At 41.3% G+C, this 24317-nt stretch overlaps 1 protein-coding gene across 6 annotated transcripts in view; it reads left to right on the forward strand.

Annotated features, from left to right (window-relative positions):
* The window catches only part of mcamb (melanoma cell adhesion molecule b), a 42793-nt gene that overhangs the window by 6863 nt on the left and 11613 nt on the right, over positions 1-24317 (forward strand). For 5 of the 6 annotated variants that reach the window (XM_020600107.1, XM_020600104.1, XM_020600106.1 and 2 more), the window contains exons 2-12: positions 18124-18248; positions 18342-18570; positions 19111-19181; positions 19751-19838; positions 19975-20154; positions 21584-21714; positions 21879-22014; positions 22136-22260; positions 22541-22682; positions 22871-22998; positions 23425-23572. In XM_020600107.1, the coding sequence (XP_020455763.1) occupies positions 18124-18248; positions 18342-18570; positions 19111-19181; positions 19751-19838; positions 19975-20154; positions 21584-21714; positions 21879-22014; positions 22136-22260; positions 22541-22682; positions 22871-22998; positions 23425-23572 (1503 nt within the window). Of the gene's footprint in view, positions 1-18123; positions 18249-18341; positions 18571-19110; positions 19182-19750; positions 19839-19974; positions 20155-21583; positions 21715-21878; positions 22015-22135; positions 22261-22540; positions 22683-22870; positions 22999-23424; positions 23573-23842; positions 23942-24317 lie in introns of all 6 variants that reach the window. The other variant, XM_020600105.1, reaches the window with a different exon arrangement.

A 24317-nucleotide genomic window follows, 5' to 3' on the forward strand; every position in this document is an offset into this window, starting at 1 on the left:
GTTGCTGTAGGTTTTCACCCGATGCCCATATGGTAGTGTCATCAGCAAATAAAACCACTTTCACTAAATCAGAAACCTTACATATATCATTGATGTATAATATAAATAATTTAGGTCCCAAAACAGAACCCTGAGGCACTCCACATACAATATCCAGCTCACTCGATTGGTATTCACCCAACTTCACAAATTGACGCCTCTGTGTCAAATAACTTCTGATCCATTTCCAAACTATTCCTCTGATCCCATCCAAAGAAACAGAAAAACTAGCATAAATGCAACTCCTCTAAATCGCACAGATATTAGGAAATTACTGAGTTTCTCATAAAGTGACCAAATAATATAAACCAATCCTGCTGTCTGAACCACTGATTATCAGTGGTAAACCAACAATGAATTAAACAGAAGGTGGGTACAACGCTTTGATTTAGACAAAGGTCCTACAGTATGTGAACACCAGTAACCTGTTTACACCATGACACCAGTATTAATTTTCACACAGAAAGTGGTTTGTTCATTATCTCAGTCATAAACATGCTGATGTGTGAAAGTGCCCCAGAGAAGATGTTTCCTGACTGATTTGCTGATAAAGGCACCAGATAACTTAATGGATTTGTTGACGTTCTTCTGTTTTGACTCTACTGTAAATAGACTGCCAGGCTGTTGTTGGCACTGTTGTACAATGCGAAGAAAATGAAAACACATTTTACTAATTAGCCAATAGAAATTTTGAGTGACAGGCCATGAAAGCAAAAGGAAAAGCTGTGTTTTTCAGATGTTTTTTTAGACGGTGTTTTGATCTAGTATCTCCCTATGGAACCATATAATGGGCAGAGGCTGTACACTTGGGAGTGTGAACTGTAGAGGCAAGGAGTTTCCTTTTTACTGTTTCATCTTCCTATTGATGTGAATAACATCCATTATCACCATTACCTGGGTCAATAGAGCAAACCACTGTTGGAGAGGGTTGGGTGGGGGGGATGTTACTGGGGGAGAATGTGCCCAGGACTTTGTGCTGTTGTCATCAGGAGCATTTTGCGTGCGTTCACTGAGTAGCAGCAAATGCGTGTTTCTGTAATGTAGCTCAAGCAAAGAAACAATCTGCAGCCAGGCTCTGTTGAATGATGTTTTGTTTTCAGCACCTTTTGTTGCCAAAGCGAGTGGTCTGACTCTTGTTTACAGCATATAAGGAAGGAAGGAAGCTTTGTTCATGCCCAGCTTATCACACATTCAGGGAAAAATACATCCTTTTTGTCAATATTTGTTTCAAAAACAAAGCTTTTTATTCTGTTCATGTTGGCTTGAAGTGGGCAAACATCTGCAGTGAAAGTGAGTTCACAGCTGCCTAATAATATTTAATAATGACTTTCAGAAAATTATAATTTCAAAGGTTCTTGCAACAGTTTTGAGGAGTTCTCGGAGTTCTTGCAACAGTTTTTTTTATGTAAGAAACATGCAGTCAGTGATGGTCAGCAGCCTTATCTGCAGCTGTGCATTGAGGCGTTTCATCTGTAAGTTATGATGGAGGGCCTCAACACACACTGGACAGCTTGAGTGTACTCTGATGTGCTGCTCTATATTTGGATGCAGGGCAGATCCATTTGTACTAGACAGTCTAGAGATCACCTTTAGCTACACCATCTGAAGAGCCAGCTCTCCTGTGACTTACCACGTAATGCTGCTTGTCATCAGGTTTCCTGATCAGATAGGCAGCCAGTGCCCTCATGATCCTCCTTCTATTTGTTCATCTGTTGAAATTTTATTGACAAATATAGTAGAGGGGCAGTTTTGAGTTCTAATGGTGCAGCAAAAGGCAACGAGTTACTTCTTAACAAACGCCTGCAGAGTATTAGGGCACAAAGTCTTAGAATAGCATCATACCAAGAAGACGACCACAGCCAGCGATGATGATAATGATGTGCTTCTGTATTGTGAATCTACACCACAGTAGATCCAAATGTTGCTTGTTGTATTGTTTTTTTCAAATCTTGGGGTATTACATTATTTAAATAGAAACTCTTGCAGCACATCAGAGACACCCTTAGCAGTTAACTGCCAAAACAAATTTTGAGTAATAATTTGGATCAGAGATGATGCTGTTACAAAATGCTATCTGTAATGTGGCCAAGCTACAAGTATTTATAGTATAAAATCACTTATTTTGATAATATATTAATTAAATTTCATCAAATGGCTTCTCTCTGTGCCGCTCACTCAGACATACTGTAGCTACAGTCATGGCCACAAGTCTGCATGGGCATACAGAGTTGTCTGAGTAAAATGGATTCAAACAGCACAATATATAGTTCAAGGTTCAAGGATTTTATTGTCAATTCACCATATGTGCAGGACATGCAGAAAATCGAAATACTGGTTCTCTCTCACCTAGTATTGGGTGCCATAACATTTAGGAACTAAAATAGAATAAAGTAGAATAAAAACAGAAAAGAATAATAACTGGATTGACGTAATTAGGATAAATCTAAACGGTACAGCCAGTAAGTTAAAAAGGCACACACTGATAACACGACTTAGACTGGAACACGTTTATTCTGCAGTTGACGCTGGTGTCTCGCTTCGTCTGGAACATTCTGTAGTCGAGTGTATTACAGTACACAGTTTCATAAGAAAGATCAGAAATGTCCTTTAGGCTTACTCAGTCAGTTTCTCACATGACTTTGTTCTGAAAGTTTAAAACACATGAACTAGCATAAATCATGTTTAATAACAGAATTTTTATAACAGAAACACTACATTATACACTCATTAGAATAATCAGGATGTAGTCCCATCCTCATTTGGGACCATCTGCAGAGCACAGTTCACTGGACAAGGACTGTGTGCCAGTTTTCTGCAATATACATTTATACTATAAATCATGAAGAACTGGTTTTATGAAACTGGAGCTGATAAGCACTTTCAAATGTTCAGGCGCAGCTTGAGCAGATCACTGAACCCTAAATGTGGTCCCATGCTGCAACACTGTGTGATTGTGTGATGCTATGTGATTGACTACTGCAGATATGCAGGGATGTTTTTTTTTTTTTTTTTTTTTTCTATACATTATTAAGCTTGTCTTACAATCAGTTTCATCATCCTTCTTGTCCTGATGTACTCATGGATATAAATAGTAGCTCTTTTATCCTCCATGATTATCTGCTAGATGTCTGCACAATGGGTGTGGTGAGGTTACTGTAATAAGCACAACTCTGCACCGTGGGACGGCTTGCTACTTTCTGTTTGGGTCATGGCTGAAACAACAAACCAAACTGTACTAGACTGTATCGGCCCTGAAATAAACTTGGACCCTCCCGTGGGTTCTGTCACTTTAAACAAATTGAGAAAACCCTCAGCCAAAAGCACAAACATTACTCAGGAGGTCACTGAGGAGATGTCTGTGGTAAAAAAGTGGTGAAGAGATTCAGGGAACCACGGACACTGTGCGAGGTTGAGATCTAAATTAATAACATTTTAAACTACTCAGAGAGCGCAAACCTCCACCAAGGCAGATCACTGTCCCCATAATGCCATTCCATCTGAGAGCAGTATTCCTATGATAGTTTGATAGTTTAATATGATTCCTTGACCATTAAAACCTACCCCTAGCAGTTGGAATCACATAAATATCATTATTAGCTTGAAAGTTATTCAGGAAAATTCAGTAATGGCAATTTTCCTCAGGATATAGCTCAGTAAGTTTTAAAGATGCGTCAAATCTGTTGACAGCATTATTTGTTTGTTGTGTCACAGTAGTGGGTTTTCCGTGAGCCCTCTAAATTTGGACATTCTGGATCACCACATCTGGAATATTACTTGGATCCAGATCATACTTTGGTGTGTGCTAGATCTTATGTGGGTGTTATCCTGCAGTTTTCATCCAAGCATTGGAGGCATCGAGTTAGATGCAAAAATATTGAAATCGGCCCTATCTCACAGTGGTGAAGAATTGTTTAACAAATTCCTGGATCCACTGGATCCAGACTATGACCCTGCCTCACCAAAAAATGTCCTCAAAATCCTTTTTCATTCATTTTCTACCGTGTAGTCCCTGAACGGGGTCACGGGGCGGAGCCAGTAGTTGCGCAGGGTTAGGGGTTTGTGGAATAAACTGGATTGTTGAAGTTAAGCAATTAAAACCCTTTGTTAGGGCCTCTGGATACATTGTGGTCTCCTGCTTGACCTCCACACTCTTACTTTTCACCTTGCATGCACTATTTCCAGATCTCTTTGCATGTATCATTGTTCAGTATGGTCATGTAGTAAATGCTTAGCATATTTTACTGCCCAACCCGTATAGTATACAGATAATCGTAAGTTTTATAGTTTACAAAGAGTGCAGACCTACAGTAAATGGCCACTGTATGACCAGTTTTTAAGTGGCAGGCATGTGCCAAATTCAGTCAGGGACAAACCCTTTTCTTGGAAGTGTTCCAGTTATCTTTTCTCACACTCTGGTTCAGAGGTTGTTTTGTCGTCCCCAGACCAGCCAGCTGTTCCATCTTGTCCGTCACACTGTCCCCAATGTCAAAATGATGGTTTCTACATGGCTGTTTGGCTTCAAGCAATAGTTAACATTCTTAGGCATTGCAAGGCCACTGACTTTTACCAAAGTGTTGAAATCGACACCTTTCGCACTGTCAGACGGGATAAGGGATGTGTGATGTATGGGCTGTGTGGGTTTTGGAAAATGTATCCTTGCAAAAATTCATTAACTTCAGTGACACAAAATGTTTGTAAGAAATTTGTAAGAAAACCAGGTAATTTATGTCCCCTGATACCACAAGACCTTATCAGTTTAAGTGTACAGTACCAGTTTAACCACCGGAGACACTGTGACTCATACTGGAGAGCACTGTCAGAATGTTCTTCAGTTACTATTAAATCCACTTGTTCTCCTCTCCAGATCTGTTTTCATAAATGAAGGTGATGAGAGCTGGCACAGTTTTCCTCGGACTATTTCTGGAATAAAATAATATGAGCCAACTTAAATTCTGCTCTGCTCCGCAGTCCGAGTTTGAGAAGCTATATAGACAGAAAGGTGAGCACAAATACTGTACTTGTACATCTAATACTGACAGTGTTGCTTAGTTAGAGCCTCTTTGGATTTATCTTGTATCGTGTAGTTCTAAAAACTCTTGAAGGATATTAACTCCACTGACAAGGTTTTACTCCACTGAGAAGTATTACCAGATTTCTATCTGTAATTTGTTAAAGGCATGATGCTCATAAGCCGACACTGGGGGAAATTGTATATGATACTGAGAAAATGGTAAAAAGATAGTGTCTGAATTTTCCAATCACAGATGTGTGAGATGCAGTTTCCAGACTTGAGTGTGAGGAACACCTGCAAAGCTGTTGCAGTGCACATGGAGTAAAGTAGTAAAAACCTGGCTGTGATTGATTTCATCCAGTCAGCTGTTCAGCATTGAGGAGGAAGAACAGACATGTGCTTTAGATTTGTGACATAAAACTGAGGGTTAATTTGAAACCAGCACAGAGAAGGCAGCCTCAGATTCTTCTCTCAGGGGTTTTACTTTGGAGGTCAAAACAGTATAGACATTTGAACTGATGTTAGAGAATATTAAGAATTATTATAATAAACAAGATTCACTTCAATATAAAGCAGAAGATAACATCACATAAAAGGAGGGTACACTGAGAACAATTATGCTTCTGTGTTCAAAGAGTTTCTAATTGGCAAAACACTGAGAGGTTCACAGGAGATACTTTCGAAGTCTGCGGATATTACAGTTGCTTCTTCCAGCAAACAAAGATACCTTAGGCATTCAGTGATTCAGCAGAAAACAGAGTTCACTTGTCCAGTGTGTGAAAGGTTACCACAGTTAGTTACCACAATTGTTAGCAGACTATACTTTAATATGTAAATCAACAATATAAATGGACGTACTTAAAAATTTCATTACAGTTTGTATGGTGTTTTCCCTCAACATTTAAATGAAGCAGACATTTGAGTGCTCTAGCTGTCTAGCCTACTTGTCCAAACCTGACCTGAACATAATTTCTACATTTCTGTCTAAACCCAGCCCGAAGCCTTAGGCACCGCCGGGTCCCGTTGGGCTCGGTTCAGGTATCCACACTTGAGCGCACAGGGCTAGTTGCTGGGCTATTGTGAAGGAAAAGCGGTATATCACTAATAAACCTGTCATTAACTGTCCCCTCTGTGCCTTGTGCCACAATAAGTGACCCAAGAAATGTGGCTAGAGGCTGCAGTTACAGCAGGATGATTAATCTGTGCTGGGGTGACAAGTCTAGGACATGAGTCTGTCTTTCAGCACGGACTTAGTAGATATCAGCTGCTGTGGACAGTGAAATCAACTTACATATATCATTAGCTTATTTTCCAGTACTGTTGGGAAGTAGTCAACTGAAGTGTGGATGGTCACTGGTTCAGTCCCTGGACTGGCAAGGTTGAATCTGTGAGACGGGTGATAAAACAGCACATGCCTACATTTTTTCCCCTAAATGCTAAATGCTAGCTCTGCATTTCCTTGTGTGTTTTTCTGTTTGCATTTGTGTTGTTACACTACGGTGTGTGACCTCTCAGAGCCACACACAGATACAAGATCGTGGTTGATCCTCGAGTCAGAACTTGCCCTCTGGGAGCTGCACTTGCATAAGTGGAGACTAGAGGCCAGTCAAAATCAGTCTGTTCTCTGTTAGCTCAACCCCTTTCTTAATAATGGATGATGTTGTTGTTCTGAAATAATGCACTGTGCTGATATAATGCACATTAGGATCCTTTTAACCTAATGCAGCCTATCAGCCCTCAGCCATGACACTGAGGTGCTGACTCCACAGAGCAGATGGATGTTTGCTGTAGCTGCAGTGTTTGGTCTTAGTAGATAACAGTTGGTAGTTAGCTTGCCTGGTTTGTGCCTCTCTCTGGCTTTAGTGTTTCTGAATTTCTCCAGTATTTTTTAGTTATAGTATATTATAGTATTTCTTTAATTATACATCAGTTTCATCTTTTATTTCTGTGCTTCAGGTTGTTTCTCTTCTGCTGGAACTGATTACTGAAATATTTTTTTCTATGTACTGTAGGTCATCAGAAAGTAGGCATGGGACAGTATATCCAAATTCAATATATCGGGACACAAAAACATCACAATATGTATCATTTTGTCTAGTGATACATATTGTGTGGTCTCCATACACCAGCGACTTCATATTTTTTGTAAATGAGAGAACCTAAATCAGTATATCTGGTGGTTCTTTACATAATCAAACCAGTGTTCGAAAAGGGGAAAAAAGAGGAATAAAGTACAAGAATTCCGCAGGTAGTCAGACGTTGTTGTCATTGAATTTTTAATTGAATCCTATCAAGAATAAGTCCTATTGTCCCTTCCCTACTAGAAAGTTGTCGGATATGATTTGATTCAGTTTGCATTCATTTCATTTTAATAAGCCTTCTCCAAGTAGAAACAGATGTAGTTAAAAATAAGTTAACAACAAAGAGTTAACAAAAGAAGACTATTAACAATTCCAGTGAGTCTGTAGCTATATTATCACCAATAAAGGTTTGGTGTGGGTGTAAGAGTGAAGGCAGGTCTACAGGGTCATCAGGTGAGCACCCACCCACTAACTGGTGTTTTGTTGAGTTGGGCCCATGATGCATTCCAGAATCACCCCCATCTTTACCTGCACCCACACACCCAACAAAACCCTTCATCTAATTAGGCAAATTCAGGCCTGTTGTGTTGCCAAACAGTCACTAGCAAACATTTCAACTGCTGTTCTAGCCACCAAACCTTTAAAATAACTAGCCAGACTTTTGCTACCTTTGGTGCTGCAGTGGCCCTTGAGATCAGAATTGGCCACCCCTGCTCTACATCCTCTGTAATCATACAGCCATCTTGCATTGTCCAGTTCTGTGAATGCTTGCAAGGGAATTGTTCCCATCTCTCTGGTATGACATGAACAAAGCATTAGGTCACTACTGAAGTTGCAGTTTCCCAGGATGTCATAGCTTTCCATGACATTAAAGTGCCTCTTTCACAGGATCGTTAACTCTTCCAACCCATAACATACTATGTGACATGCTACAGTACATAAAGTATATATGTGTTTGATTTTTGTCAGGGTTCACATTTTTATATTGCATATGAGAAAGATTTAAGGTCAAAACAATACTGATGTGTGTTAATACACTCATGCCTATTGTTTTGCATGTAGCATAAGAAACTAAATGATGTAGCTAGTGTGTGCTGCCCTTTAGCCATCAGACCACTTATCTCGACAACACTGGTGCTTTACCAAGGGTGATTTTAGTTCTGACTTCCAGCATCCACCAAAAAAGGATAAAGCTGCTGCTGAACACCTCAGCAGCACCTCTTTAGCCATAATATGCCAGCAGCAAGCAACCAATGTTTCATACTTGTGAAGCCATGTCATGGGACCTCTCTCTTTCTTGCTTGCTCTCTCTCACTCACACACACACACACACACACACACACACACACTCAGTTTCAGTACCGTTATATACAAAAATACTGTCCCTGTTGGCCTTTCCCATATTTCCAGGCAGCTTATGTTGTTTTATTTCTGCCTGCTCACAGAGTAGCTGATATGGTGACCAAGCCAATTTATAGTCTGGAACGTGGGAAAGAGGATGGAGGAGGCGTTTGTACCATTATGGGAGCAGCCATGAGGAAATGTCCCACTGAGATTCACTCAAAACACACACAGACACATAAACACAAGTAGGCATAGAACTGAGAGATTGTGAAAGTAATTTAAATAGTTTCTTTAACATTATGGGACTCAGAGTTGGATGTGGGAAGATGACTGCGTCCACATGAAGTCATATATTCATCACATCTTTTATATGTGTATGTGTGTATTAAAATAGCTGAGTGTGGAAACTTTGAGCAAAGGGGAGTAGGCCTTGTTGCCAAGTAGTTATCAAAGGCTGGAGCACAGAACTGTCTTTGGAGTAACTGTCTGAGGGAAGACCAAAGAGTTGCTTATCAAAGATGGATTAACCTCTGGTCAGTGAACCCGTGCTGCACTTCACAGCTGTGGTCTAAAAGTATTTTGATGTCAAAATGGCTTTTCTTTTTGTTCTTTTCTTAGGTTTTCTTGAAAAATAGAACACCATCCAAAATGTAGAATGAAATATAAAATGGGAATATTTTCAGTGATACTGTATTTTGGTGGATTTTCCTACTATAACAAGTGAAAATACTTGAATGAGTTAATGAGAATGAAAATGATGTGAATCATATGTTATGGCCTTCATAGTCTCAGGATCTCAACCCAGTTGGACAGCTAAGGGAGATTTTGGACCAACGTGTTAGGGCCGAGACACACCAAGCCAAGGTGAAAGAACTAGCAGCCATGTAGGTGACTGTTGTGTGGCCTTTGTCTGGGCCACTCAGGCTGAAGAAGTGGCACAGGCTACAGCCTGCGGCCGACTAGCACATACCTTCTGCATCTGTATGACAGAAATAACTGCCCCTACTATCAGGTGGTGGTATCTGTCAAGCTAGACTGCTGTTTATAGCTGCTTTTAATTGAGAATATGTCTGAAAAGTTGCAAATGGCACTGCTGTTCTCTGCCGTTCTCTCCTCAGCGAGGCTGTGGAGGCACAAAACAAAACAAGGAGAAACTGCACTTAATGGGGGAACTCACGGATACTCCAGTGACAGGCTGAAGGGGCTTTCCTAAGCATTTCTCTTTTCCATGCACATGCAGGGGGGTGGGGCATGAGTGCCTGTTTTATTTATTTATTTAGTTAAAGGCTAATCCTGACCCTTATCAAGAACATTTAACAATTAATAATAATTTAGCTATAAATAAAATGACCTGGCTGTCGTCAGTCAGTTTATATCACTCGATGACCTTTTACCTGCTATGAACACAGTGAACAGAATTTCATGCACTCTACTCTGTCACTACTCTGCTAGAGCTACTGGGCATTAATTCCTTGATGCCATTTGCTGACAGAGGAGCAATTTTTCTTTTCCACCTCAAGTAAAACCTGCTTTGACCTAAGTCGAAGTTTTATTACCGTACAGTTGTAACAGTTGCGAGTCAGCAGAGCCCCATGAAAGATGGGCTGGAGTCTGGTGTGCTGAGAACTGAGCCACATCTAGCCTGGGCTGATCTCTACAACAGGTGGTCTGTTGACATGGAATATAGCTTCAGATTACCAGGCGAGATCAGAGTGTGATGTGACTCGCTCTTCATCTTCCCTGTTGTGTGGTCCACTCTGATCCTCTCCACTGTGTTTACATTCTTCGTATCCTTCTTCTCCTCTGCCTTTTGGAAATCGTTAATTTTGCTGGCATGTTGACTGGATACTGCTGGCATTTGGCTTCAGCACCCGGGGGATCAGTGAGCATGCGTGTTAGGGAAAGCTTCAGAGTAACGACTTCACCTTGTTTTCACTAGGCACCAGAAAATGGTGACATTTCCCAAAGCTCCCAAGGTCTTCATAGTTCTTGTTTTGTTCGTGCAGTCCAAGACTGGAGCTGAGGTCTTCATAGTGCTTGTTTTGTTCGTGCAGTCCAAGACTGAGTGCACACTGACTTCAGCCATGTGAAAAGATGTGGGGCCTCTCATTCATCTGAATGGGTGCCAGTGACGGGGTCCCCAACAAAACTATGTAGGATCATCTTGCAAAGACATCTTGCCAGACTCAACTTTTGCTGCAGTATGTCATCTGGCAAGGTGTCGCATGTAGGACAGTCAAGTGCGTGCATGTGCACATTCCCAGGAACGTCTGCATTCCAGTTTATGTTGCGATGATGTGATTTTTTTCCAAAGTTGTTATAAAAGACTTAAATGTATCAAATTCTTACTCCAACTGAAATTCCTGGATCACATTTCATTATCTCACTGGTACCTTAAAAACATGCCCCCACTAACACAATTTATCAAAGGCCTTATTTTGGTGTTAAAAACCCAGAGAACCTAAAGTTTTATATGACCTATAAACTACCAAAGACAGTGACTCCATCAAGCTGCCAGGTGAAGTTTCCTTGTAAACAAACCAGTTATGTTTACAACAAACCAGGGACCCACTCTTAAAAACCTTGCTCCACAGTGTTAGTACAGGTGTCGTCAAACATTCAGCAGTCCACCTTAAATTTGAGAAAGTGGAACCAGTATCTGTTTAGTTTAATATCTGTTTTAAATGATTGTGAAAATTTACTTTTCCTCATTCAAGTTGACTGTTGAGTTAATTTCTGCCCTTCAATATACCTGAAAGAGGTGTTTGCTCATTTTTTTTAGGTGGAATACATTATACACTGACAGACTATTTATCTGTGCTCTACTGTACCTATCTTGATCCAGTCACACTTAAACCTCCTGTAATTCCTTGGGCCCAGTTGCTAGATGCTATTTCTGTTGGCCAGTCAGGAGCGCTCCTGTATGCAGCTAACATAGTGGGACCAGAGCCAGGTACCCAGCCCAAGGCTGCAGCAACAAGATTAGTTTTAGAATTATCTCCTCTTAATGTACCCTAAATGAGGTCACTAAAGTCCTCATTAATAACTGAAAGCCTTGGCCTTATTTTGGTGTTAAAAACTGGTAACAGCTAATGCATATTGATGAAGAAAGAGTAAAACAGCCTGGTGTCAGGGAGTTTTATGGAAAAATCCAAAGATCCCCAACAAGCAACACAATCAGCTATGGATCTGAGAAGCTGGGAATCAAACCTCTGCAGAATAAGAACTGAGAGGTTTGTTAGCCGAATAAATGAAATGGTGTAACAAAATCATTAGTACTGCAAAGTAATGGCTACACCTATCATGTATATTTATTAGTCTGCTGTAGAATTATCTGTCATTCTTCTATTTGAGTGGCTTATTTATGGCATGGTAAACTGCTGCATATTGAGTTTATGGAGAAATGTGTCCGTGGTGCCAAGAGCTGGGGGATGGGTGGGGTGAGGTGGGGTGGGGATTTATGATTCAGTGAGAGTTCTTCTCGTTCCGAGTGCTCAATTTAATTTCACATTAGAATAAAAACCTGTGAACTTTTGCTTGTATTTTGTTAGAAAGTTTAAGATGACTAATACAGACATATAAGGGAGAGCATTAGCCAGCTTGATAAGGAATGTTTTAAAGGGAACTCCACATTTGCAAGGTCCTGACTGCTCCACTGTTACGCACAGTGATGATGCCTCTTATGACCTTAGGGTACCTTAGGGTAGAAGGTGCCTTTGTGTGACAAAACTCCACATCCCGCTGCAGCACGTTAGGAGCAAATGAATTCATATCTCTTCTCACCGCACTGAGTGAGTGTTGTTATCGTCGGCTAGATAACGTTTCCTTCTCTTGGTAGATACGGTGCCATTGAGGGATTCATGTGATAAATGTCAGAGGCCACAGCAGCTGTCACAGAGGCACACGCTTGATTCCTCTGCCTTCCCTACCTCCTTCTTTTCTTCCTCCTGTCCTTTCTCACTCTTTTATTTGTTTTCTCATGTTAGTGCTACACTCTGCTCACTCTGCTCAGATATGCTGACATCCGCTAACATCCATTCAAACAGCCACGTGACTGAGGTTCTCTGTTTTCTCATGCACCGCCATCTCTGTCTCGGCCCGTCCTGAAGTACGGCTGCTATTTCTGGTGCCAGTCAGGTGAACTGTAATTCTACTGTATCATGTAAGCAAACAAGCTTCATAGGACATTGTTATTCTTAGATATGACAGGGCTGGAATCATGTCCCTGAGCTGTCGCTTCATTTGGCCACCTTGTTTGGGGGCACATATTTATATACATTGACACGCACAGCAGAACACTGCCAACAAAAGATTTTATAATACAAGTATAATAAAATGTAATACAGCTCTTTATTTTAATTCTGCTCCCGAGTGTCATCTGTTCTTTTTTTTGTTTTTTTGCTGCCTTTATGTTCATACTGTTTTTTAGCAGTGCTATCACAAGTAGTTGAAGCTAGGTTCACGACTATACACACACACACACACACACACACACACACAGGGAAGAGCTGCTGTCTGTCCTCTCTTCTATTATAATCTTCATACTTCTCCTTTTGTGTTTCAGTTAAGAGGAGTCCCGGTATGTAAATATTAACACAGCACCTTTAAAATGTAACCTTGTTATAGAAGAAACATTATATAGAGATTATATAATGCAAACAAAACTGCATTCTTTCTCTTTTTGATAAATGGATTCAGCACTACAGTTAACTTCAGCAGAAAACAAGGGTCTGGAGAACAGTGAATGAGCCAGTAGACTGGGGATGTGACATGTGCTGCCTTAGTGGTGCTCTGAGACATTTGCAAATCATGTAATAATGTGTTTAGTGCAGTGGTTGAGTCTCAAATTTAGGTCAGTAGTTAGATGCAGTTTAGTGGCCTCAGTGTGTGTGTTCGTCCGTTGCTGTACCAGATCCTGTTACATATCTGACACCCGGAAAGGTCTCTGTGTGTGTGTGTGTGTGTGTGTCTGCTTACCCTTGACCTCAGCAATCATCATGGCAGTCGCTGCTGCTGCTTTCATTTTTTTTCTCACATGATTTGAGAAAGTGCTTTCTTAATGTTTTTCCCACAACAAAAACATGTGTTTCTGTCTACAGCAAAGACAGAATGTGGTAGTTTTAGTTGGTAAATTTAATATTTTATTGAATTTCTATTGTTTCATTTACAAATTGACAGAAGAGAAAGGGTAGAAAGCTCACCTCATCTATGCAGTATCCATATCTTTATAAAGTAACAGTTTTTTAAAATAGAAAATACAAAGAGGTTTGCATATTTGCTTAGAGGTCAGATGATAGGTTAAATGAGATTGCCTGTGTCTGGTCAAGGGTTTTAGTCGATTGTAGTGTAAAGAGAAAAAACTGGACAGTTAACCAAGAAAAAAGGACGGTAAAGGGAGAGAAACGGCACAGTAGTCACTGTGGGATTGTGTTCTGCACCTGAGCCACTGCTGTGCCACCCAGTTAGACTAATGTCTAAATGAAAGTGGGCGCCCTCGCCTCTCCTTTACCAATGACCATCATCACTCTGGGCTGGGCTCTGAGTGCGCCTCGACTACAGCCTGTCAATTAAACCTCCATGGGCAGGAAGTCAAAAGAGCCTTGGAATAAGCCCACGTCTCATCTGTCTGCCGTACCTGTCAGCGGGACAGCTGAGACATCTGTACACTGTCATGGATGTTTAAAAATAATTCTGATTTAAACTGGTAAAGACGTCCACGTTCTTGTTTGACAGTTTGGTCTGTCTGTATTTTACATTACAGGTTTTTCCTGTTTAAAGGTGTGGACAAGTAGCCACAGAAGCTCAGAGCCTGGCAGGAAACATCCTATTGTCACTCTCCACAGACACAAACTGATTGTTTTGCCTACAATGAAATCAAAACCTTTTGTCAGGTTACACAGTGTCTTTGATGCGACTTCCCCCTTGATATGATCTTATCCTGTCTGCCTCGTCCCTTCTTTGTAAGGGGTGTGTTGTGGGGATTATTTTGCCTTATCTTTAGGTGCAACTGATTTTGTCATGCTTTTCAATACAATCCGCTCTGTTTGTGAGATGTGGTGTGTTTTGAGCGGAACTGCTGGACAGTCTGCAGCCTTGACAAAGGAGCAAGGTGCACAGACTGGAGATCTTTGAAGCTTGATTATCAGCTGTGGCACACAAATTCAGATGCGTGTGTCCCTGACTCAGTAGTAGAGTTTAAGAGAGCCATTTGTTTCCAGACAAGTGTACTGTGCATACATTTTTTTGTTCCTTTTTATTTAATCTCTCCTCTCCTGAAGGTCCATAGCAGATATTTACTAAAGTGTGCAGAGCACATTCCCCTCTCTTGTGGAAATCACACGCTCAGCATGTGAAATTGCTGTCCCAGGGTCAAACACTCTTCAGGGGATATTGTTTGCTGAGAGGAGCTCATAAAACTGGAGTGGCCCAGCTGTTCCAGCATATTGTTGTCAGAGAGGATGCTTAGCTTTTTTTCTGTCATTACTGATTTAGGAATATTATCCAATGTGCATTTGCTCTCTCTCATCATCAGAAAGGATCGATCTGAGGCCGTGGTGTGCCAGCTCCTCTGTTGGCTGCACGGTGTAGATGAATACTGGTCAAATTACTAATGAGATTTGATGGAGATTCCCATGAGCAGACTCCAAGCCCCAGGATGGGAAAAGAGTTCATTCTGAACTGCAAAGTAGAATTTGACTTTCCGCCCTTCTGAACTGCGCTTCTTACTGTAGGTGAATCCTCAGGTGAGAGATGGGATACTGGGAGTGAGTCCATGTTGTCCTTCCATTGCTAATGGCCAGGAAATGTCTATGCTGGAGAGACTAATTTGATTTCTTTAATAGAAAAGCATCCGTCCAGCTCCATTAGCTAGTGGTAAACAGCAACACATGGCAAGAGGAGAGGCAGGTTGGAGACAATAAGGAGGGAGAGGTGCGAGGAGGGAGTTTAGATGGGAAGACAGTCAGGGGGATGAGGATGAGAAGACAGAGATTTGTTGTTGATGCAGGCCAATGAACTGTCAGAGGTTTGGTTTGGTTATTGATGATGGAATACAGCAGGTTGTGTCTGGGTAATAAGCTGAGGCAGCCTTGGTGTTGTAGTAATTCACTTAACTACAAGAGTACACATCTGATCATTTAGATTTTTTTTTGGAACCAGATGCAGTATAATAGTGATGTGACTGTGTTAAAGATGCATTAACTAAGATATGACACACTGTCTGATAGATCAGGTGAAAATGGGACAGGACGTTGTGTCTCTTAGCTATACTGCTCCTCTGCATGACACTCTGGTGCCTGCACCTGTTCTGTTGCTATTTCTGCTTTTGTAACTTGTCTTTTTAAGGTAAATTTGCCCCACCTGCCACCTAGCAAAGGTTATAAGAAGCGTTTTCTTGTACCATGAGTAGTATTCTCTAACACCCATCCATCCATTATCTATACCACTTATTCCTGAACAGGGCTGCGGGGGCCGCTGGAAACAATCCCAGCCAGTCTATCACAGACAAAGGGCCTCTCATCTGCTAAAGGTCTGAAACAGTGGCTGTCAGACCAAAGAGGTGGCATCTTTTGCACAGAGAGCGTGGGACAGCAGAAACCAGGGTTAACATCAGTTTGGCTTTTTGTGATGAGGAGTGTTAAAGGCAGCCAGAGGACCCAAATTTGATCCAGATGTTGTACTTTCTTCTGGACATGTTAGCATTTAAAGCTAATGTTTAGTTTTTTAACTTAAAAAAAATAATCTGATTTATTGATATTGAAAATAGTCATTATGCGGCCCTATAAATACATGGTTTAGAGTGTGAGTAATATCGTGGGTCGGTTATTGTCAATACAAGGGAACAAAGGGCAACACAGGACACTGATGAGCCATGTTTACATTTCATGAGCAGCACTTGACACAGACTCGGATCTTTCCCGCCATCACCTCGTCCTCTACCGTGAGAAATGCTACATCCACCAACACAGTGAACAGACACTCGGGAAAACCTAAATCAACCCTGGCAGCATCATTACCTCCCGGCTACAGCTTGCTTTGGCATCTCACACATGTACTGAAACACTGACATAATGGGGGGTCCATCCTACAGACTGATAGTATGAGTCACAGTGAGGGACCCTGGAAGGGGAAAACCACTCGCTCCTCAGAGTCAGATCATGAAGGAACAGTGGGGCTACTATGCTCTCTGTAAATTGAGCCTTTCTTCCTGTGAGAGGGTGACATGGTGGAATACAGCACATTAATGTGGACATGGGTGGGCCTCTCATTCCTGTCATAGCATCGCTCTCATCCCTTTGACCCACCATGAATTTCATTTTTTTTGCCTCCAGGCCTGCTTTTACTTTGTCAACTGCGTGTGGATGTAATGTGTAATTCAGGTTTTTGTAAGGATGGTCATCTTGACCTCAGGGTTCTGTCATCACCACAGCATCTCATCCATTTCAGGTTCTTTTCAAACAAGGTTGATATTAGTTTATCGCAGATATACTGTATGGGTGTGCACTTTAGTGGATCAATGATAAGCAATTTGAGCACAGAAACATTTAAGGTAATTTACAGTGTCTGCTCAGTTTACACCACTCTATAGAGGTATATATGTGCACACAGAGTATAGATATATATTTCATAAACTGTTCATAGGCCTTATCACTTAAGATGTTTTGACATGTCACCGAAGGAAAAACATTGGTGTAAATCATGGCTGCTCTGTTTTGAGAAGTCAGCACCACCAAAAATGGAGAAATGTTTATATTTTTTAATATTTTTGGAATCAAAATGACACCCCCTAATCCAGTCAGAATGCTGTTTCTGTATGTAGATGGAGGACTTTTAATTGATCATACAATTTTTTTTTAACCTGTATTTTCATAAAGCAGTAACTTCTTTGTTGTGTCATAGTCTGATGGTGACATTAATTGTCATAACAGCAGCTGCAGGTCTTCATAACTGTTTAGTGAATGTCTCATTCTTCTACAAACATAGACACATCTTCACTTGTTGAATAAGCTACCAAATAATCATCCTACAAGGAGGAAATTACAGCACTGAGCTAATGTCGGTTTTAAGTTCAACAGCTTACTTGGCTAGTCAGCCATGTCTCATTGAACAGTCAGATACTAAATGATGCATTTCTTATTTTTCAGTGTTCGTTCCAAAACGCGTGCCTGTCCTTGGCTTGTAAGTTATAGTCAGAAGTTTATTGGTTTCCTGCCATTGGTTTTGCATATTTTCAATTTGTGCATAAGAATAATCTAAGTGGAAATGTCAGAAATTCAAAAAAGAAAAGTCTGTATATCACAAAAACATTTTACACTAAGGCTGAAAAGTTGGTGTATGGATCAAAGCAGTAGGATCCAGAATAATGGGAACAGATCTAATGAATAAACCATAATGCACCTTCCTCAAATTAACACCTGGACTGGCCCTCTTAATTATGTCATTTTTTTTGGATTTTAAAAATGTGGAAACTTGACTTTTGTTCAGCTGTCAGTCAAACATGTACACCAGCTCTGAGGTTTGAAGGGTATAGGAGCATTTCTGTTATCTCCAATGTTCTTTCTGTCTTCATAGATTAGGAATACATTAAAACACTCGAACATGTTGAACAGACATATTGACCAACAACCATTTTCTCGTTCTGTCTTTCAGCGTGGGCCAAGCTGGAGGTGAACATGGAGGACAGAGTGGAGGTGTTTAGGGGAAACACAACTCAGATCACCTGCATGTTCACATCAGATCAGGACATCAGCAACATATCCATATATTGGTTCTATGTGAGTTTCATGAAACCTGATCCGCACATACACAGATGGTTATGATGTTTCTGTGCACGTGATGTGTGATTCCCCTGAAACTCTGACCTTTAGGTGGCACGTTTGGATGCGCGGCAGCTCATCTACCACCAGGTTGCCAACTTGGCATCTGTAACACAAGACACACCGTTTACAGACCGGATCACTGTGAACAGCACTGGAACCCCTGGACAGGTGGTGTTGACTGTCAGCAGTGTGAAGCTGGAAGATGAATTGGAATTTATCTGTCGCATCAGATCAAGTGATGAGTATGAGGAGGGACGTACAAAACTGAAGGTGTTTGGTAAGATTAAGGCTCAGATGGTGCGTTTTTTTTTCTTTCTGATGGTTTGAATAATAGAGCACTTTACAAAGCGAATGGCACCAGGTTTAGAGGATGGGTATCATACAATAAGTCATAGCCAGTGTGCTCATTTCAGCAAGGTGTTAAACTTGTAATTATATTGTATCCTTATTCAAAAATGTCAGCTCTTTATAGCTGGCCAAATATTTGACTCTGCTTGTTTTTATAGTTTTATTATAATATTTCATTTTCAGCTCTTCAGCTGCTTCATTATTATAATTTCAGGGAACTCAGTTTACTTCTGCTCCTTTCTATATGTCAAAGGCATGTACAATAGCTCATGCAGAAGCTTTTTGCTCATCATGCTTCACAACTAGCTGTCTGAGGGCTTACTGTTTACAAAGGGGATACCCATATCTTCCTGGGACCCCAACAACATGCATTCAAAACACGGATTTAAACAATAAAATCATATATGACATTAAATAACATCCCCAAATATAAAAACACGTCTTGATTCAGCTCTTAATTCCTGTGCAGAAACACCAGACCGTCCTACCATCGCGGGTGTTCAAACAGTGATCTCAGTGAATGAAAATAAGCCATCCAAGGTAAACAAGCTTTGATTTGCAAACATCAGGGGCCAGTTGTTCAGGAAGTGCAATTGGATCAGAATGATATGGATTTGGAAATCCAGTGTTTTACTCTCCAGGATCAGGTGATTCATATTGCTTTTGTACTGGTTGTTCAAAGCGACTCTGCGATTGATTTGCCTTTATCCAGATGCAAACCATTCAGGATGACCAAATCCTGATTACCAGCGCTCTAAATTGGACTACATATCACAGTGTAGGCAACTAGCTAGGTAAGAAGCAACAACTACCCAATGTGGGGTCACAGAGGCTTTTATTTGAACAGAAAACAACATTGTTATATTATTTGACCAATTTGAAAGTTTTACTACATTTTGTTCCTGAATCCCGCCCTGAATCCACCTCTCTGCTGGGGGCAGGATAATCCAGATGAAAATTGTAATTTGTGCATCTCTATGAACAACCCATTTTCGAGATTTGATCCAATCCAATGACTGAAATCCGGTCAGGTTACTTCTGAACCACTGGCCCCGGGGTATAAAAATGATCACAATTAAATTCTTTAACTTTGTTCTTCTCTCCCACAGATTGGGAGCTGCAAAGTCAAAAATGGCTACCCCAAGCCAAACATCACCTGGTACAGAAACAACACGCCGCTACATGCTGCTCAGGATGGTGAGAAGAGTTAACATCAACATCTGTCCTGCATTTTTCAACAGTTTCAGTTTGTGCATTTAATATTTTATTTCCTTATGTCCCTGTCTTTCCTTCTCTGGTGTTGTGTGTTTGTAAATGATCTTGTATCTTCCAGGGGTGAAATTGGAGTACAGCACCACCACTGAGTCCAGTCTTCTGCTCTCAGTTACAAGTGTGCTGAACAAGAAGGTAGAGAAGGAGGACAAAGATGCTAAGTTCTACTGCGAGGTCAGCTACTTCGTTCCTGGGGGAACCAGGATGACAGAGACCAGCCGGATTAACATCACTGTACAATGTGAGTTTCGCACACTGAGCTACCACATGTGAACTCTTGGGAATACAGTTCATTTCTATATTTAATTTCTAAAACAAACAAAGGTGCAATATGAGACCACATAACTTTATTTTAAAACTGTGGTAATGACAGTTTTAAAAAGTGGCATCCAGTGCTACTGACTATTAGTATACTGGACAACTTTTGACTACTGGTATGATACAGAACACTATATCATACCAGTGTATGGACACCAGGATATTATGCCCATATGTAACGCTTAATTACCAAACCATATGTATTATTATACAGCTATAAAAGTTTTTGGTTCCTGGCTGCGCGTTGGTTTCGATTCAGACAAAGGATCATAGGTGAGGTTGGACACTCATGCTGGGCAATAAACCTGGATCACAGTCAGTATTGCAGTTCATCCCAGAGGTGTTTAATGGGATTGAGGTCCAGGCTTTATGCAGCCTAGTCAATTTCTTCCACAACAAAATTTAAAAATAATTTCCTTAAAGAAAGGGGCCTGCCAACACAGGAAAACCGCTGCCATAAAGATGGAAGCACGGTATTGTCTACAATATTGTATGTTGTACCACTAGGTTTTCCCTTAATTGGAGCTGGTGGTGTGGCGTGGTGCCCCCGACAGCTGTTTCCTCCAGTTAAAGAAGCAATTGACCCGTCAGCGCTTTGGCAGACAGGACACTGGACCTCATGCAGAGCCCACATTTATTCTTATGTACAAGCGATTTAAGAGAATGTGGCTCACTCACAAACTTTCTCATATGTAGAATTTTCTCTTAGGTATGACTGAAATTCATACATGGTCCATAACCTGTCATACAAGTTATGCACAAAGGCTTACGTGCACATTTTGGTACAATAGCTTGGTCAGTTTGGAATATTCTCTCACACCAACAGCCTGCTCAGTGTTTTTATGCAGGTCTGTGTCCAGTATCATCCTCTGTTACACTGTGTAACATCATCTACCGTGGGCTCCAGTATTCCCTCTGTGACCATGACGACCCTTTGACCCTTTGCTCATGTTAGTCTTTAGAAAAACATCTTTTGGCATCTAATTTCATGTCAGACTTTTCCACCTGTATTTCCGTCCCAGTGTGGCGCTGCTCTGACACATTGATGAAAGCTGTAATGTTTATATTTTGTCATGTTTTGGGCCCTGTAACATCACTACTGACACAGCTAAACTTCTTAGCTGTCGTCTGCTAATGTCTGACAGCAGCATTTAAAGCTTTGCTGTGTCTTATTTTTACTCAACAATCAGCAACAATCCCTCACTGAACTGTGTTCCTTGACGAAGCCAGTCCAGTGAGAAGCACTGCTGTTATTTAGTCTAGTTTGTTGTAGGAATGGTTGCGGTCACACGAACCTTCTGCAACTTCTTTACTTCAAAGGGCCTGACCTTGAATTGCTCTCTTTGTTTCAGACCCCTCAACAACTATAGATGTGCGGGTGGCACCACCAAAAGACAAAATCAAGGAAGGGGACTCGATTGAGTTGAACTGCTATGGCGATGGGAATACTCCATTACTGTGTTCCATACATAAACATAACGAAGTAAGAAAATCGAGACGTTTGTACCCATGATTCACACACCAAAGACAGCAGCACAGTCTAGACCTGCTTTGTTGGTGTATATGTTGACAAAAACTGGACTTTTGTCTATGTTGAGTTGAAAGTTGTACTGCAAGTGCTCATCACATTACTCTGGCTTTATGTAGACTAACGACAGTTGGGATACCGCTCCGGCGGTGCTGAATAATGTGACCCGTCACAACAGTGGAGTTTACGAGTGCACCTGTACAGATGTTGAAACGGCCGATGAGATCTCAGGAAAGACCGTGGTGATTGTCAACTGTAAGGAATCTGCACTCACTTGTGACAATGACGGCCAATACATTCTACCAGCTGCACAAATAATTGGAAGTGTTCTCCTGATTATAAACCGTGGCTTGAATTATTTCTCTTCCTGCTGTAGATCTCGATGCTCCTAAGGTAAAATCTAAACACCTTATTGTGTCCCAAGGGGAGGAAGTGGAAGCCACCTGCAACGCTTCGTCATCTCTCGACACAAGCACAACCTGGTTTAACGTTACTCACACTGTACGATTACACACACAGCAACAACATTTTGTTTCAAAAGTGTACCCCAAATGAATTAACATGCATTTAGAAAACCCGTCGCTCTAGTTTTGTGTGCAGTCAGGTAAAGTGTGAGACATTCAGGAGAGAGACAGGAGAAGATGTGTGCCTATAAACTGTACTATATTTTTGTCTGTGTAGTTGTCTTCCACTATGACACACACTACCCAGGATACAATGAGCAAGTGTGTGTTTGTGTGTGTGTGTGTTAAACTGCTTTCTTTTTCCTTGGTGTGTCTAGAACAAAGTGGAGGTTTCTAAGGGTGACACTTTGAGACTTGAGAACGCTACATTTGACACAGCAGGGACATATATGTGTGTGGTGACTGTTCCTGAGATTGAGGGCATGGAAACCAGCGGGACACTTCTTGTTAATGTCAAAGGTGAGTCTGATCAAAGACACTAGAAACTGAATATTAGATTGACTGACAGTCAGTAATCTACTGCTCCTTAAGAACGACCATAATATAATGTAGTAAGTAAGGAAAGTACATAGAATTTGAGTGTTTGCACCAGGTACCGTTTGTATTTATAGTGGTCATAGGAGAGCTGTTCGCTCGTCTCTCTGCAGGCCCACCAGAGATCATGGAAAAGGAAAAAACAGTGATGGAGGTCAATTTTAAGGAGACAGTCAACCTGAAATGCCATGTGAGAGGCTTCCCTGTTCCCAGTGTTACCTGGACCACCCTTGATGGAAAGGTACAGCAGAGGGAGGCTTCACGTTGTTGCATTAGCTTCAGATGCCACTGAAATACAGTTTTTCCAAATGCATGCTCACTAGAATAGATCTTAAATCTACCAATGTATGTCGTAATCAGATTTGATCCTGAAGACAAATTCATGTCATATAACACCCCCCAGAAGATTTTGATCCGCACAGGAAAAAACTGAGGTTCGGATAATTGTTGGACTTCTCTTGTTTAGGGACTTTTATTCTACACATGATGAAATTAGCAGCAGGTTGGTGGACTATAACAAAACTTGTTTCCCTCCTGTGAGGTGCACTGGTTCAACACATCACATCGGAGCCTTTGCCAAACGAAGAGCATCGAGTGACTGACGACGTCTGACGCTGTGAGAAAGCACTTTGAGCTAAAAGTTTGACAGCCTTTGTGTTTGTGCCAGGTCCTCAATACAACATCTGAAAAAGTGAGTGAGGAGGGCATTGAGAGCATGGCCAGTGTGACGGTCACCTCTGACATCACTGCCTTCTGCAATGCCTCCAATGAATACGGCACACAAGCGGTAGCGGTGATCTTCAGCATCAACACCAGTGAGTCCCTGCTGCTTGTGATTCCTGTATATTGTATATGTGTATATTTCTACCCCTCTCCACCCCCATTCCTGTCTTTGTTACTTCTTGTTTTTTTATTTTAACTTTGTCCGAAGCTCTGCCGCTGTAAGGTGTTGCCTGTTATTTCTGTCAGTGTTGTTGTTGTCGTCTTGGACGAGATGCTGTTAAGCTGTGTCTGTGAGGTGTTCACCTGTCCTCCTCCATTGTGTTGATAGTGTGTCCCTTCCCTTTTGTGCCTCTTTACACCAGCCGCCGCCACCACCACCACCACCACCATTACTCCTACTACTAATACTACTACTACTAGTAATAGTAGCAGCACTGCCATTTCCTCTACCTCTGCCACAGGTAAGACTACAGTCAAAGAATATGCACTGTCTGAAATTTAGAAAACCACTATATTAAACAAAATCCCATTTAAAAAAAAATCAGAATCAGCTTTATTGGCCAGGTGTTTTGGACACACGAGGAATTTGACTCTGGTACATCGGCTCTCACTGTATGTACATATCCCCATGCAAGCTGTGTCTGTGAGGTGTTCACCTGTCCTCCCCCATTGTGTTGATAGTGTGTCCCTTCCCTTTTGTGCCTCTACGTGTTTTCAGCTATACACACCTTTACACCAGCCGCCGCCGCCACCACCACCACTACTCCTACTAATACTACTACTAATACTACTACTACTAGTAATAGTAGCAGCACCACCGTTTCCTCTCCCTCTGCC

This window comes from Monopterus albus, unplaced genomic scaffold (genome assembly GCF_001952655.1).
Source record: "Monopterus albus unplaced genomic scaffold, M_albus_1.0 scaffold45.1, whole genome shotgun sequence".
In the NCBI taxonomy this organism is placed as follows: domain Eukaryota; kingdom Metazoa; phylum Chordata; class Actinopteri; order Synbranchiformes; family Synbranchidae; genus Monopterus; species Monopterus albus.